The sequence below is a fragment of the Notechis scutatus genome, chromosome 4 (genome assembly GCF_049901735.1).
Source record: "Notechis scutatus isolate UNSWTSFEM ecotype Mainland chromosome 4, rNotScu1.2, whole genome shotgun sequence".
Taxonomy (NCBI): domain Eukaryota; kingdom Metazoa; phylum Chordata; class Lepidosauria; order Squamata; family Elapidae; genus Notechis; species Notechis scutatus.
Window position 1 is genome coordinate 85581135 of NC_142012.1, and position 16760 is coordinate 85597894.

Genomic DNA, 16760 nt, shown 5'->3' on the forward strand with positions numbered 1-16760 from the left:
TTTTCCAACTCGCCCTCCCGCCGTCCCGTTCCTCCTTCCGGGCTCCTGGGGGGCGCGGGGGCGGGTTTCGCGCGAGGCAAGGGCGACATCTCGCAAGAGCGAAAAGCGCGCCAGTTTCTTTTGGGGCGGGAACTGGGGCGGAGGCTCCTCGTGCGAGTCCGAGTGGCGGAGGGTGGAAAGGCGGCGCGTGGGCAGCCATGCCGGACGAGAGCACCAGCAGCACCAGCACCAGCAGCGACCCAAGTGCAGGTAATGGGGAGCTGCTCTGCCCTTTGGCTGCGCGCGTTGCGCCGGCACAGAGAGGAGCGCTGGGCGGGCGGGCGGGCAAGGAAAGCCCCGCCGATCCCCCCCCACCTTTGTTTTCCTCGCAGAGTCTCCGATGGCCGAGCCGGGCGAAGCCGGAGCAGAGGATGCAGCGCCGGTGATTACCACGGCCATGCAGCAGGAGGAGGAGCGCTTGGAGGCGGAGGGCAGGGAGAAGGAGCGGCAGAGGATGGAGAAGGTGCGCGCCCCCCCGAGCAGGAGGCCCGCCGTGTCCCACCCCCCTGGGCGCTAAAGCAGGAAGGCGGGCTCGGCCGTGTGTTGGCGGCTGGGCTACGCGGGGATGGGGTCGGCAGGAGGAGAGCGGCCCCGCGCTGAGTGGCGCGTTAGTTTGTTTGAATGCAGCCCCCGGAGCCTCGGGGTCGGCGCCCCGGAGAGATGGCGGACCCAGCTCCCCATTCAATGACCAGGGAATTGGTTTCGCCCTCGAAGCGCGCCTACTGAGGAACTTTTTCTAATATTAAATCGGGATCTAGTTTTTTTAACTTGGCCTCTAGAACCGAGGGAGCAAGTCTTGACTTTCTTCTCTTCATGAAGTGTTTCCATGTTCCCCTTTGCCTTGTGTTTTCCTCAAGGATAGACAAGCGCGTTTCTTAAACTCGGGACAGGCTGCAACACGCAAGGTGGGAGATCTGAGCATCCTGTAAAAGCTCTTGATATGTTTTTTTTTCACTAAAATTTTTATCCAGACTTTATTTTTGGTCCAGGTTTTTTTGCACACAATATGGAGATCCATTTTTTAAAAATGGTTTATTTATAAGATTCTTGTAAAAAGTATGCAAATAAAATTAAAGCTTTAACTCCACCAATTGCTTCACTAAACACAACAATTACAATCATGATCGACAGGCAGAAATTATATATTGGCAACTAGAACATAAATCAAATATGATATACTCTGAACACACCTATTATAATAATATAACATGTTTATTTTACCTGACACTAATAATAAAACTATGCATTAAAATCTATATATATATATATATAAAGCGAAATACCACTGAAGCATCATCACAAAATCTCCAGAACCGTAAAGCCTACAAACTTGAAATTTGGCTTCTAGGTGCTCATTAAGAAAGGATTTTTCGAAATGACAATCACAGCATTATATTATTTCATATATTATTATTAATACGCTCTGATGGTAAGGAGTTTTACTCCCCCTCCCCACCTGAAAAGAAATCTGTTCCAAATGCAAAACACAAGCAGAGGAGACGAGTTTCAGTTTTAATGTCACAGCAGCAACCAATCAGCTTTAGTACAGAATAGTTGAACTAAGCCATGCCCAGGCTCCTTGCTGTCTCCTTACACAGCAAATACTGTTTCAGTTTCCAAACAACCCTCAACTCTCACCCTGACAGGACGCTAGCCAGATGAATCCTGATGGATGCTGGTAGGCAGAGGCACAATTTTTTTCTTTATTTTCCTCCCCCAAAACTAAGCTCAATCACATAGTTTCATAGCGAAGCACAGGTATAGAGCTAGTATATGTAGAAAATTCAGAGCAGAACAGCATTGGAAATATAATGTAAAAATTTCCTATCATAACCTGGAGGACATCTTGGTTGAGTAAAAAGCTGTATTTCCAGTGGGACCTTGAAGAAAATCGTAGGGCTGAACCTATTCATTTAGATTTAACTGGTGAAGGATAATACCAACTTTTATATTTCCAATAGTATGGTCAGTTAATGTTGGTATTTATAACATTACTTTTTCTTATAGGCTTACAAGAATTGGGACAGAGACTCAAATGAAATGCGCTACAAGAGACTTCAACACTTGCTTGAAAAAAGCAACATCTACTCAAAGTTCTTGCTGACTAAAATGGAACAGCAGCAATTGGAGGTTAGGAGCATTATCATTAAAATTAGAAGCTAGATATATCTATCTAGTAATGCATTTCAAATAAAACTTACATAATGTCATAATTTGTCATTGTGATGAAAAATATCTAGGTTCTGATTACTTTTATTTAGTTTCATAGCATAGTTTCAGCCTAATATAAATGAGTCCATCTGTATTTGTGTGTGTGTGTTAGTGTAGATACACAACACACACATGCATACATACATGACAAAAAGCCAGTTTGGCCTATGGGTTAAAAGGAGATCTGATCAATTTCATTGAATATATGTACAATGACAATAATGGTTATTATCAACTTCAGTCCTGCCTTATGCATGGAAGCCAACTAGATAAGTTTGGGCCAGTCATTTTCTTTCAGCTGGAGGAAAAAGGCATTGCCAAACCACTTCCAAGCAGTTGCCTAGAAGACTTGTCCATGTAGTTACGAGGACTCAAGGCAGACTCAAAATGTGTGTGCAAGAGTGCATGTAGCCTTAACAAGCTGATGCTGAGTTGCTAAGACTTGAGCTAGAGTCAGAAATAACCAGCTACATGTAGCACCATATCTAATCCATAAACAGCTGCTTATGCCTAAATTGGATGGACAACTTCTTTCAGTTCTAAGTTCTTACAAATAAAGCTTGAAAAAAGTCAAATAGGCTCTCCCACCCCCAAAACATTCTTAAGCTGTCATGAAACTACTGAAATAAAGGGCACAGAACAAGAAGGAGGATGCAGGAGATCCATTTTACAGGGTTTCAGATTTTATTCCAACTCATTACGGGATTGTGTTTATGTATGAACAGTATTCTGATTAATAGTTTCTATTTATTGGTCTGGCTTTAATTTTTTCTCATTTTACAGAACTTTACCTCTTTAACTAGCAGCTAAGCTCTATGTTTTGTTACTGTCACAAAACCTCTGGTTCATGGTCTTGATATCTTGCCTTCCAGTGTAAACAGAACAAAGCTTCATCCTAATGTTCTATTGCATTGTTGTTCTACTATGATATCCTTGATTCTCACTTTTTGTTCCTGTCTGTTCTCTCCTGGATTGATAAGGGACTTAGTGCTACTGGAATACTTTTCTTCCTGAAATATCAGTTTTGGTCTATAGTTCTGTCTACCCTGCTGTTCCATCAGAAGGCCTGTCATCACTATTTAATTAGTACATTATTCCTAAGCACAGTCATAGTGTTTTAAGGGATTCTGTTATGTTAACCTGGGTGAATGGATGGATGCAAAGACATACACACACACATGATATATTTATGTAGTTCCAGATAGTGAAGTGAGATAGCAGTAGCACTTAGACTTATATACCACTTCACAGTGCTTTACAGCCCTCTCTATGTGGTTTACAAAGTCAGCATATTGCCCCCAACAATCTGTGTTCTCATTTTATCAAGCTAGGAAGGATGGAAGGCTGAGTCAACCTTCAGCAGGTCAGGATCAAACTGCTGACAGTTGGCAGAGTTAGCCTGCAATACTTCATTCTAACCACTGCACACCACCATGGCTCTTCAGTGATAGAATATTAAGGTAGTCCAGACAAGAAGCATACACAGAAGTACAGGCTCTTTATTGTAAGGATCTTATAAATTTGAAAATCTCTCTCTCTTCCCCTTGCCTTTACAGTCCAAGAAACTAGGGAGGGTGTCTTATGAGATATTTGCCATGTCTCCATTCCTTCTGTGGCCTCAACTGCTATTTGTCCCATTGAGCAGTTTGTGAGTCTTCTATCTCCCAAGATCATTTCCACATGCCATTATAATTCTTGGCCAGATCAAAAGTATCTTTCTATAGGAAGCCTTAAATTCATGGGTGAAACAACTTATACTCAAAACCAAGCCTTGTGTGAATCTTGAATGTACATTCTGTACCCCTTAGCTGCCACTATGTAACTATGGGTGAGCTGCTGCCAGGCCATCATGCATCTGATTCAGGATTACAACATTGTTCCCATATAGGACAGACGAAGCTTGGCTGCAACCCAGGCAATTGATTCATGATATTGTCTCTTGATGGGACATAACAATTTTAGGCATGATTCTTTGTAGGGTTTTTGTATGATTATGGGAAAGTGTGCTATTGCAAACTATGTTATAGAGATCCTAAACTTTAGACCATATTTTCTGTAATGTAGACACTTCCTTGACTTCCAATAAATGTATCTCTACATGCCATTCACTTATTTTACTAAAAGGTTGTGGTATTTGTATACTTCAGTCACAATCTTTGATGTATCACTCTTTCTCCCATTCTGTTTGGGTGAGTGTTGCTAGAGGCCCACTTCTCCAGCAACATAGCCATCTTAACTTTCTTTGTCACTGACGCTCCATTGTGCAACTAGAATGTGCAGGATAATGTGTGACCCTCAGCTTTTCCTTTTGTGAGTTACTACAAGTTTAATCCATTGGAGTCAGTTGAGATTTTCTTCAACAGACAAGCCCTGCAACTTGTGTGTGTGTGTAAGTTGGCTCATTGAATAGTTCCCACTGTTTGGGAGACTGCTCCGTATAAAGGGCAGGACAATAATGCATGGAAAAGAAGTCAAGGAGGGAAGCAGCCTGGATTTGAGGAGAAACTTCATAACCAATGGAACAGCTTGCCTTCAGATGTGGTTGCTTAATCACTGGAGGTTTTTAAGAAGAGACTGGACAGTCACTAATCTGAAATGGTATAGGATTTCCTGCAGGGGGCTGGACTAGAAGACCTCCAAGGTCCTTTCCAGCTCTATTCTGATTCATAGGGGAAAAAAGACTTCTTAGTTAAATTGAATGTTTCATTCCAAGTGCTACCTAAACCTCTAAGCTATTTGCTGTTAAAATGAAAACAAATACCAACAGTTTTTAATGTACATCAAATTCTAGTTCACTTGTCTGTGCATAAAGAAGCAACATTTGTAAAAATCTTGGGTTTTAGGAGCAACAAAAGAAAGAAAAACTTGAAAAAAAAGGAACATTGAACACCGCAAAGGTAAAATCAACATTAAATGTTAGATAACTATGAATAAATACTCTGTTCAAATTGTTATTGATGCTGAATTTGTATCCTTTGTTCAGATTACATATTCTTTTATGGTAATTAAAAGGCATGTGTTGTGGTATATAGAGATAGTCAAATCAAATCTGTGATATTGAGATATTTGTAATCTGAATATTCCTCCACAGTGGCGGTTCCTTCTGCCTAACAGGTTGCTGACCCAGGGAGATTTCTGAGATGCATGGATTGTACTCATAGAAAAAGAGCAGAGAATGGGTCTAAGGAACTATGTAGAGTAGACTTTTGAAAACTGGTTTAAATTTATAGAACAAAAAATGTTAATATTCAACTTTGTTATAAGTAGAGATACAGTACATTAATTTGTATTTTGCAGTAATCTAGCTTAGAAAAATAACAATTTTGGTCAGGAGTCTTAAAATCAATTATGCAAGACGAATGTGATTATAACTGTGAATTATACAAATATTAACATTAAAATTTTTTGTTCTCAATATTTTGGTTTACAGAATGAAAATTTAAGTGGTCAGAAAGATCAGAAAATCGGTAAGTTTGATCAAAGACTGAAACTATTTTGTTCTGTATCTAGAAATTGAGTGCTGAAATCAACACTGTATTTTCTTACAGTTAAAAAGAGAGTTCGAGAAGAGAGAACATATAATATTTCTGATGTCATTTCAAAAGAGGTAATTGCTTAAATACAAATCCACAAAACATTACTTTTGAATGATTCAAAGAGAAATTTTATTTATTTATTAAATTTATATAGCCTCCCATCTCGCAGTTGTGAGTTGTTCAATTATTTTATTCCTTCATTTCTCCACAGGAAATTTTGTTAGCAGCTAAAAAAAGGAAAGTTGAAAATGAACAGGTATATTTCAAGTTTTGAATACTGCTATTATAATGTTATCCTCTGATATTTATTTCTCAAACTTTCCTTTAAGAATTTTAAATATTGACTTTAAAAGCACTATGAATTTAAAACAATCCCAAGAGAATATGAACTAAGCATGTGTTTTTTTTTCCTTTTTGGAACAATATGAGGAATGTTTTTACCATTGCCTTCCACTTGTTTTTAAGAGTAATCATCTTAAAAACAAGTGGAAGGTAATGGTAAAAACATTCCCCATATTGCTGCAAAAAAAAAAAAAAAAAGACGTACCATGTGTGTGTGGGGGGGGGAAGTTATGGTAGTCTGGACATCCCCATGTAATCACCAACAGTCAAACTTGATTGAATTAGTACTTGTTTGTAATAATAAAATCTTAACATTTGAAGGAAATGCAAGCAGCATGTATTAAACTGATTGTAATCCTGAAAGTAATTAAAATATTTTCTTATATACATAGATGCAAATGCCATGAGTAGTGCAGTGGCCTAGAGGTGGAGCTCTCGCCTCACAATCAGGCTGTGAGTTCAATCCTAGGTAGCAGCAGGTATTTATCTCTCTGGGCACAATGAGTAAATATCAGCTGCAAACTCTGCATTGGGCATCTGGCCAGTAAACCTTCGGCTCCATTCAGTTGCCCCGACTCCACCCCAACGCAAAGGACTACGGGGTAATTAAAAGACCAAAAAAAGAGAGATGCAAATGCCATCTTAAAGCTTAGTATTTTAAAGAAGAAGTGGGGGGGGGTGTCATTCGCTAATATAACAACATGACTTCATTATAGTGTTGGTTTAAGAGGCAGAGTACCTAAAGCCTCCGCATTTTCTGCCATGTAGGAAAATGAGAAATTGTTTACTCTGAGAAAGCTTTCAGGACCATGGTAGAAATACTAGGGTGCCTTTTGTTAATTCTGAGAGCTGTGAATATCAGTGGAAAACTGATTTAGTTTGGCAATTGTACTGTATTTTGTAGGGAAGAGAAGAGAATTTATTGCAGAAAGGAAAAAAATCTGACTCCTTTCATTTGCCACAATTTCTCATTAATAATAACCACATAACAGTGAAATGCAATGTATGCAACATCTTTCCAATTGTGCCAAGCTATATGAATGCTGATATAAATGATTCTTATAATAATAGGAATTTATGTTATAATTTACAACACAACTTGAATTTAGACCAGGTTTTATTATTAGTTTCTTTTATACAAGTATGGTAATATTGACTTTGTCTGGCTTAACTATCAACCTTGGAATAACTTACATAACTGCATAAAAACTTGGCAGAAATTCAAAATAATATTGCCTGTGTGTTTCCTTCTATAGATTGAAAGCAATCCACCCAAACTGTGTGCAGAAGAAATCCAGAATAATGGGGATTCAAACAGCATAATTAAGGATAGATTGGCACAAGTGATGCGACATAGTGCCAAGCATTTTGTTGACCCAAAACGAAAGTTTAATGGGCAGCCAGTACCTTTTCAGCAGCCAAAACTTTTCACTGGAGGAGTGATGAGGTGGTATCAAGTTGAAGGCATGGAATGGCTTAGGGTATGCATTTATACTTTCTTATATAATCATATTTGGCTAGGTCATTAGTAGTTAATCATAATGATTTCAAATATAAGTATTTCACTGTCTAAAAAGATTCAACTTTCTTGGAAAAACTAAGTCAATTAATGCATTGTTATTCCTCCAGTATTTACTTGCCAAATTTTCACTTGAAGCTCAATGAATTCAAGTGGGTTGCTACCAGAGAAAGAGGTTTTTGTGATGGGGATTGAAAAAGACTTGCTTGGCTCCATATTTTGGATTTTTTTTCTGTGAAGTTCTTTTTACTTTGTTGGAGGCATTTGAATTTTGGTTTTTTTGAATGTTAGCAATTTTATTAATTAAATGAGAGCCATGTAATGGTTAAGGCGTCAAACTAGAAACCAGGAGCCAGATTTCTTCTACTACCTTAGGCAGGACCTCTTTTGGATGACTATTCCCGCTCCCTATCTCAGCCTTAGGAAGAAGACAATGCCAAATCACTTTTGAAATCTTGTCAAGAAAACTGTAGGGAATGTCCAGGCAGTCACCAGGAGTCAATACTAATTGCACACACACACATACACACACACAAACACAAAACCCTCCAACCACACTCCACTTTATTAACTTTTATGTAGTTGCCAGAATTATTGCTGGTACAAATAAATAGTTGGCAAAGCTTAACTGTGGCTTAATGCAGTTGTAGAGAACATTAGCATTCCAGGTTTATTGCTTAAAAAGAAATCACAACAATAACAGTTGGAAAGGACCTTGGAGATCTTCAAGTCCAACCCCTGCTCAAGCAGGAGACCCTATACCAAATGGCTGTCCAATTTCTTCTACAGCTAAGCACTGTAAGACTAGCTGACAAGTTGTCGACAAAAGCGCCCCTCCCCATGCCGTCTCTTTAAATCTTATTCCCCAGGTGAGCCTTGTGATGAGGGATATGGGGCGCCCTTTTCCCCAAGCCATCGATTCACTCTGCACTGATCCCGCTTCCTCTCCACCCTCTAGGAGCAGGCAGGGGAGGCAATTGCTCCCCGGAGCTCCTCTGCTGCTTACTCTTTCCTTCTCCCTCGCTCAGTCGTCCTGCACCCTCCCTCTATCACTGGCCACCCCTCCAAGGCCTGAGGGACCTGCCTTGTCCTGCTCTCCCGATTATGCCATCCTCCTCCATCAGCCCTGGCTCTGTCTCATCATCCTCTTTGGACCCGACAGGGCCATGACAGTAGGGAGTTGGACGAGAAGACCTTGAAGAAGGTCCCTTCCAACTATTATTCAGATGCCAGAGCTGATGCTTAATAAAGTTATATTTTTCCATTATTATCCCACACTTTGTCATGGAAGAAAGTGACCCATTGGGAAAAGGCTGTCATGTAGAGAAAAATGCACCACTTTTCCAATTGAGAAGTGATCAGGTCTCTGATGTTAAGGCCTGTAGCAATTCTCTTTGATATAATAGGTTAATTTTCTTTGCTTTCTCTTGAAGAAAAGACATGATATTCCCATTGGGAAAAGGCTGTCATTGTATGAGTTTACAAAAGTTACTACTTTTCCAAGTTGAGCAAGTGTGCTTCAGGTCAAAGGCCGGAGCAACTTGAGAGTGTTAGGGCCAGGAAAGTCAGCCACATTCTCTATGATATAATACCGGTTAGGCGCCTCAGTTTAGCCCCCCCCTGGCTTTCTCTTGGAGCTCACTGTGATATATTTATGAATAATACAAGCATTCACTATTAGCCTTAATAGATGAAGAAAATATTAACGTTTAACCACAAAGTTAAATTTTACAAGCAAGCAGCTCCAAAGTACCAGGCTATCAACAGTTGGAAGTGTCTAGGAATGTCTTTGGTTGAAAGACCAAATATAGGTAATTGTCAGTTATGATAGTTCAGTTAGCAAACCCTCAAAATTATAACAACCGCTCCAAGTACTTACAACACAGTCTTGAAGATATAAATGTTGCAGCACGACGGCAGCCGTTCACACTTACAAATGACCACAGAGGCACAGCAACATTTGCCCTGTCTATTCCTCCCCTCCCCTTGTCGGGTCTCTACAGGAGCGGGCTCTGTGGATACTCATTTAACTTGTGACGATCTACGCGAGCCATTGGTTCCTCTGCCTGCTTCAATGCATTCATTCAGAACAGAGGCCTAAAATGTGAGATCAAGAGATCATCTTGTGCTGCTGATCTCACGTGACACGCTATACTTTAGGCCTCTGTTCTTGGCAAAGCAAGGCCTGCATCAAATCTGGCTGAAGAGCATTTGCAAACTGATGAGACTTTGGAGCAGTGAAATCACATTGCTTCAAGCCTCTCATCAGCTTGCAAACGCTTCGTGTGGAGACTGGAAGCTTCTGGGGACTGTGATCTCATGCGAGATCATGGCCCCAGAAGCTTCCAGTCTCCACACGAAAAGCGTTTGCAAGCTGATGGGAGGCTTGAAGCAGTGCGATTTCACCACTCCAAAGTCTTGTTGGCTTGCAAACACTTTTTGCGCCAAGACTGCAATCAGGCAAAGAAGCCACAGCAGAGGTGCTAGAGAGGAGCAGCTCACTAGATCACAAGGTAAGTGACCCGGCAGGATGTGAGGGAGAGCAATTGTGGGGATTCCAGGGAAGGTATGGTATTGGTATTGTTTATTTAATTGAATAGTCATAAGACCTTATCAATAACATAACGTAAATATATAACAAGACAAAATACAGATAAGTTAGATATATAAGAATACAGTAATGAAAACATGTGGAAAACCAGGGAGTCAGAAATCGGATAATAGATCACCCTTGCAGGATACACCAATTTGTTCAATATATTGTGTTCTTAGGACCGCTGCCTTGATTATAAACTTAGCAGTCCTACAAACGATGTGTACATTAGAGGCCCGGAGGAAATATAACAATCTGTGGTTTGATTCCCAGTGGGCTGTTCTTTCCAGTAGAAATGATAAACATTTAAGCCTAATAGGGGCATATATTTGGCAGTTGAACAAGATGTGGGAAATATCTTCAATGGCAGATGAACCACATAAGCAGGTTCTCTCATGGTATGGTATATGGTGGAAGCGGCCATGTCTAGACGACTCCAGGGAAGGGAGCATGATGTAGCTCAGTGGGTCAGGGGAAGCCTTGGGTGGTCTGAAGCAGGTGGTCTGTTCCATCACTAGCCCCCTATGGTCTCTCTCCCCCCCCCCGAGATACCTCATGTGCACTAAACAACCTGTGTGTTCAATTGGCAAATGCGTGGGAAAAAGCAGGGAGTGATCAAGTTCATTTGATGGATTTACTCCAACGAATCCTCGGATTACAAAGGTAATTAGCAGGCTCCATTACATTTGTAACCCAAGGATTGCCTGTATTGAAAATAAAATCCATGGAGGGCAGAAATATATCCCTTAGGAGAGAATTCTATAGTTGGGTTACTACAACCAAGAGGACCATCTTCTGGTCATTGCATTGAGATCACTCAGATGATTTTAATGTATGAGGGAGAATACCTTTGGGGTATTTTTAAATTATTAGAACTTCCCAAATAATGTTTTTTGAAGGTAAAGAAGCCACACATGGAAGTCCATAGATAACAAATAAAATAAATCAACATCCAGAGATTCCTTAGTAATAGAAAGAAAGTGAAAATTATAATTTGTTGCTTGTTTAAAATGTTTCCCTATAGCTTTCCATTTAAAAAAATGAGTTATTTACAATAAAATATAGATATTTAAATGATTAAAATAATAAAAGTGCTTATTAGAAGATAGTGGAATATACGTTATACATAAATGCAATGTGACAAAATAACTATCCTCTGATTTGACTGTAAGCTTGAAAGCTCATGCAGTTAACCTTTGTTATTCTTAATAATCAAGTCTTCCTGATTATTGAGTCTTACGTACATTTAATTACAAAGCAGATTAAACAAACATTTGAGTTCATTTTGCATCAAGATGTTCATGTTTCAATTTTTATCCATTAGTGTATTTGAAGTACATGTTGTTCTAACCCCACCCCGAAGCAAGGGATTACGGGGTCATAAAAAGAAAAAAAAGTGTAATTGGAGTATATTCAATATATATTTTTCTTTTTCTATGCAGATGCTCTGGGAAAACGGCATCAATGGTATTTTGGCTGATGAAATGGGCTTAGGGAAGACTATCCAGTGTATTGCAACAATTGCCTTGATGGTAGAAAGAGGAGTTGCTGGACCATTTCTGATATGTGCGCCCTTATCCACACTTCCTAACTGGATTGCTGAATTCAAAAGATTTACGCCAGAGGTGAGAGATTTCTTTTAAAAAAAAAATGATAAACTTGTTTCAGAAACTATTATGGTTGGTCACACAGTCTGTTTCTTTTCTGTTCTTTGTTTGGTCTTTCTTGTAAGCCAGTTTGGTTTCTCCATAACTCAGTAACCTTTCATGATATACTAGCTTCAGTGCATCCTCTTTCCTTTCTGTCACTCTTCCACCCATTTTCCTTCTAAACAGAGCCTGTCAACATCATTCTGTGGACAAAGGAAATATTTCAGTCACTGTTTTTCTGGTCTTCCTATCCAAGGGCTTTTAGTTCTGTTTGAATCCAGGCAGTTATTCCATCTCTGCATCCAATGACTGGAATTTTCTAAATGTTATTATTTCCTCCACTGAAATTGGACTTTTAACTTCACTTTCATTTTTCACTTCTAACCTTCTTGACTTCAATGTTTTTGATGTTATCAGTTTGAAGGATGCCCAGGCATTTGTAGTTACTGTCTTCATCCAAACTCTTGGTGTTGTTTCCCTAGGGCATCTTGATTTCTTCAGTTTTCACTATTCCCCACCCCACCCCCCCACCCTTTGATGATAAAGGTGGCACTTGCCCATTTCAAACTCTATTTCAATATCTTGGCACCTGCCAAGGACTACCTGTCTTAAAAGGGGCAGTCCTGCTCTAGTCACTTTAGGGAGGATTTTCGTATTGTTGAAACCTAGTGTCGTGACTGCATCTCACCTATCCAAGCTTCATGAGCTGACAGCTAGACATTAGCCTGGGAAGGGAAGAAAGGATTGGAATGGAAGCCCAGCTGAGGCATATGAGAAGCTCCAGCCAGCCAAGGTCATTGACGATATGCAGAGCTGGGAACCGAGCACCTCTTTCCTGAACAATATACAAGCACCTGATTGCACCTTTGCAGATAACCAGCGAATGGCCGGGGTGGTGGTGTGAGGGGGTAGAGATAACTGTTCTTTCCAGATTCAGCTTACACTACCTCTGTAACCACTTACGCTTCAGTAAAGTATACTCTTAGCAAAACAAATGGCCAGGAATCTTTCTTTGCTAGATGACTGAGTGGAACGGTTGATACCCAGCATGACATCTTGGGATCTAGTTCACTGTTACATCAAGATACACACAGCAGCATCTTTGGAGGCCTTATCATATAGCATTTTGGTTCCTCTCCCTGGGAGGGAATGCAGGACATTGGATCCTTCCATTAGTTCTCTTAATTCCATGGATCCAATGGATTGAGCTTTTGGAACAGCTCAACAAGAGGGTAATCCAAGGGTTCCTATGTGGAGCAGGTAACAAATCATTATCTGTTGTGGTTCGCCGGCAGAGGTCTCTGGTAGCGAGGACTAGGATGAGGGGCCTGTGTGTGATGCAGGGACGGGGCCAGGACTATCGGAGAGAAGGGTGCTGCCTTCAGAGCTTGTGGAGTCTGGCAGCAGTGACGCAGAGGACCCCAAGGAGCCTGTGTCCAGTGTGCATGCATGCAGGGCTGCTCAAAGAGAGCAGCTGAAGCAGCAAGGGCGACTCGGGAGTAAGGATGGAAGGTGATGGCCTCTCCCATAAGGGATAAAAACCAGCCCTCGGGGATGTGTTCTTTGCAGGAAGCAAAGAAGTTCTTTAGACTTGTAGTCCTCGTTGAAGCACTGCTTACTCTGGTTTGTTTTTGAAACTTCTATCTGGATATTTAATCAGTAATTAGTCTTCTGTTCTTGGCAGCCTTCTGCAACCTTGAAAGGGCTTGCTTTTGATATCGGACAATTAGGTTTAAATGTTTCTTGGCTGGGAATGCACTGAATTCCCAGTGCCACATTAAAAGTTTGCTTTTATACAGTTTGTGTTCGTTTAATTTGAACAAGGCTTGGGGTCAGAACACTTATCACCAAACAGAAAAGCTCTGCAAGCCCCTTCCATAAATAAGTGCAAACACTGGGAAAGCTTTCCTAGGAATGTCTTCTTTGACTTGAATTCCTGAGATGTGCAAAGCACTAACTAACAAAATCTGAAGAACATTTAGATGGCAATAAGAAATTGGTCCTTTTTACTGCTCAGATTTGTTTGTTTGTTTGGCTGCTTGAGTGAAGGGCCAAGTGATCTATGGCAGGGAAGACAGGTCATAAGTTCCATGTTCCTCCAAGATCCCTTTTCCAGACACTCAGAGGTCCCTGAAAAAAATGATTCTGCTGTATATTTTCCAGTTACATTTCACTATATTTTAAAAATAAAATAATAGTTTCACTGCTTCACCCTGCTTATCTGTAATATACGATATAGTGTAATTATAATGAATTTTTATTATGCCTTTGTATGCCACCTACTCTATTGAGTTAGCTACTTTGTCTACCTTATTCAGTCTCTTAATAAGACAAAAGTCCATGGATTAGGAGTCCCGGTTAATCCTTCCAAGACCTTTAAGGATGAAAAAATTGCGGAGAAAGCAATACCATCCCAACTAGAGGTTTTGAATAAAAGTACCGTGAAGTTAATCAAAATAAACAAGATGTTTTATAAACATTTTTATAAATTTAGATTATTATTTAAATATGAATTATTTAAAAATGATTGCAAAATTACTTTAGATTCCTATACTGCTGTACCATGGAAGCCAGCAAGAACGACGTGGACTCATTCATAAAATACGAAGGAAAGAAAGTTCAATGAATATCCATCCTATTGTTATTACGTCTTTTGAAATTGCGATGCGAGATAGACATTCTCTTCAGGTAATATAAGAAAATGCTGTTCAATTAGCACTCCTTTACAGAATTGTAGTTGGTATTTTATGTAAAATTAGTGTTAATTCATCTTATTTTTAAGTACCAATAGTGACTCATAAACTCTCTAAACCAACATTCCAAAATTGGAAATACAATTATCCTGCTTATTTAACCAAACCTGGTGCAAGATTCACCAGAATATGGCTTTGGTGTTGGCTTCTCATTTCATTTATACCACCCCATTCTCATTTGTTCTCCCCACTCATATTTGTGAACTATTAATTTTGTCTTTAGAAATGTTTTTAAAGTGACTTTTCATATTAAATTTGGAGTTTGACATTTATGGAACACATTGAGACTTTCCTGGAACATTATTTCTTTTAAGTAGTAGATGCGCAGTCATTTATTTTTAGATAATGGTCTCTTTCTCTTAGAGAATCAAGTGAATTCAGAATCAAATGTATCACATCACTGTCAGAACCAGTATAAAAATGAGAAGCCCTTGGTGCTGTCTGATTGATACAGCCAGTCTCATTATGAATATAATAAGAACAATTATTAGTTTACACAGAAAAAAATCAGATTTAATAATATAATAGAAAAATCATACTTGATATTCTAATATAATATACTTAATCTTTCTTTAAACTGAACATTTCAAAGGAATAGAATCTTTATTGATGAATTTTGATTTTTGGAATAATTGAAGACTTTGTTCCCTCTAGAATTTCTACTGGAAGTATTTGATTGTGGATGAAGGACATAGGATTAAGAATATGAACTGTCGTCTTATTCGGGAATTAAAACGGTTTAGCACTGATAATAAACTACTGTTAACTGGAACCCCACTACAAAACAATTTATCTGAGCTTTGGTCCCTCCTTAATTTCCTGCTTCCAGATGTGTTTGATGACTTGAAAAGGTAAGTAGTTAGAATTGATTTATAAATATTAATTGAACATCTGAAAATAAATATATAACCAAAGGGTTTTGCTCAGGCATTTCTCTTTCAGTAGACAAGAAATGAGTGAAGAATCTTCCAGCTATCCCTTGTGGCAAATCATCACAAAAAATAGTCCAGATGCTTACTTCTTGGAAATGAGAGAACATAAAAGTGGTGTTATGGCCAGGCCCTTTCTAAAGAAGGCAAGCATTCCTTGAGCACTCCGAGGCCAAGAATACTCATGATAAGCAATCAAACTGGTGTTCAGAAATCCTCTCAGATATGATAGTGAGCAGATCCATGTCTGGGAACAGTCTTTGGAACATTATATTTCTGATGTGGAGAGAGACTTTTCTTGAGCAGTTACATTATCTGGTGGTTTTGGCTGAAAATGTAATGTTCACATGAACTACCAGGCAGGGATAAGTGCAAAACAAACAAAAAATTGAATCTATTCTGTTAGTTTCTAGTGATGATTTTTAGAATGGTAGCACAAGAACTCTTCATTTCTACAGGAACAGAAGACTAGGTCACCAACTGAGGTATGAAAGAAAGCAACAGAGATCCAAAACAAAGTTTCTTCAGTAAAACACCCTAAAACACTGATCCTTGCCTACCAGCTAATTAGACCAGGAGCCCCAAATACAGATTTGCAAAAGATTATATACAAAAGGGCAGATTATGAAGATCATGTGAAGTATTCGTGCCACTTTACAAAGCCTACTAAGACCACATCTGGAATGCTATAACCAATTTTGGTCACCATATTGCAAAAAAAGATGTTGAGACTTTGGAAAGAGTTCAGAGAAGAGCAACTAAGATGATCAAAGGCCTGGAGACTAGCCAGACCCAAAATCTGCAGCCGTTCTTCATATGGTTTATATGAAGAACAGCTGCAGATTTTGGGTCTGGCTAGTCTAAAGAAAAGAAGAATTAGGGGTGACTTGATAGCAGTATTTCAGTATTTGAGGGACTGCCACAAAGGCGTCAAATTATTCTCCAAAGCACCAGAGGGCAGGACAAGAAATAATGATTAGAAACTGATCAAAGAGAAGGAACCTGAAATTAAGGAGAAACTTCTTAACAGTAAGGTCAATTAACCAGTATTACAGCTTTCCTTCAGAAATCATGGGTGCTCCATCACTGAAGGTTTTTAAGAAGACTTGTCTGAGATGGTATAGGTTCTCTTGCTTGAGCAGTGGGCTGGACTAAAAGACCTCCCAAGGTCCCTTCCAGCTCTTTCTAA

The 16760-nt window shown here is 39.5% G+C and overlaps 1 protein-coding gene across 1 annotated transcript in view; it reads left to right on the plus strand.

The window, feature by feature from the left end:
* The first annotated feature begins 132 nt into the window (after positions 1-132).
* HELLS (helicase, lymphoid specific) overlaps positions 133-16760 on the plus strand; it is a 38779-nt gene continuing 22151 nt past the window's right edge. Inside the window, exons 1-11 of the mRNA XM_026672777.2 lie at positions 133-249; positions 372-502; positions 2047-2169; positions 5094-5147; positions 5681-5717; positions 5799-5857; positions 5998-6042; positions 7385-7609; positions 11683-11865; positions 14434-14577; positions 15297-15493. Coding sequence (XP_026528562.1) covers positions 198-249; positions 372-502; positions 2047-2169; positions 5094-5147; positions 5681-5717; positions 5799-5857; positions 5998-6042; positions 7385-7609; positions 11683-11865; positions 14434-14577; positions 15297-15493 — 1250 coding nt within the window. The 5' untranslated portion in view covers positions 133-197. The remainder of the gene's footprint in view (positions 250-371; positions 503-2046; positions 2170-5093; positions 5148-5680; positions 5718-5798; positions 5858-5997; positions 6043-7384; positions 7610-11682; positions 11866-14433; positions 14578-15296; positions 15494-16760) is intronic.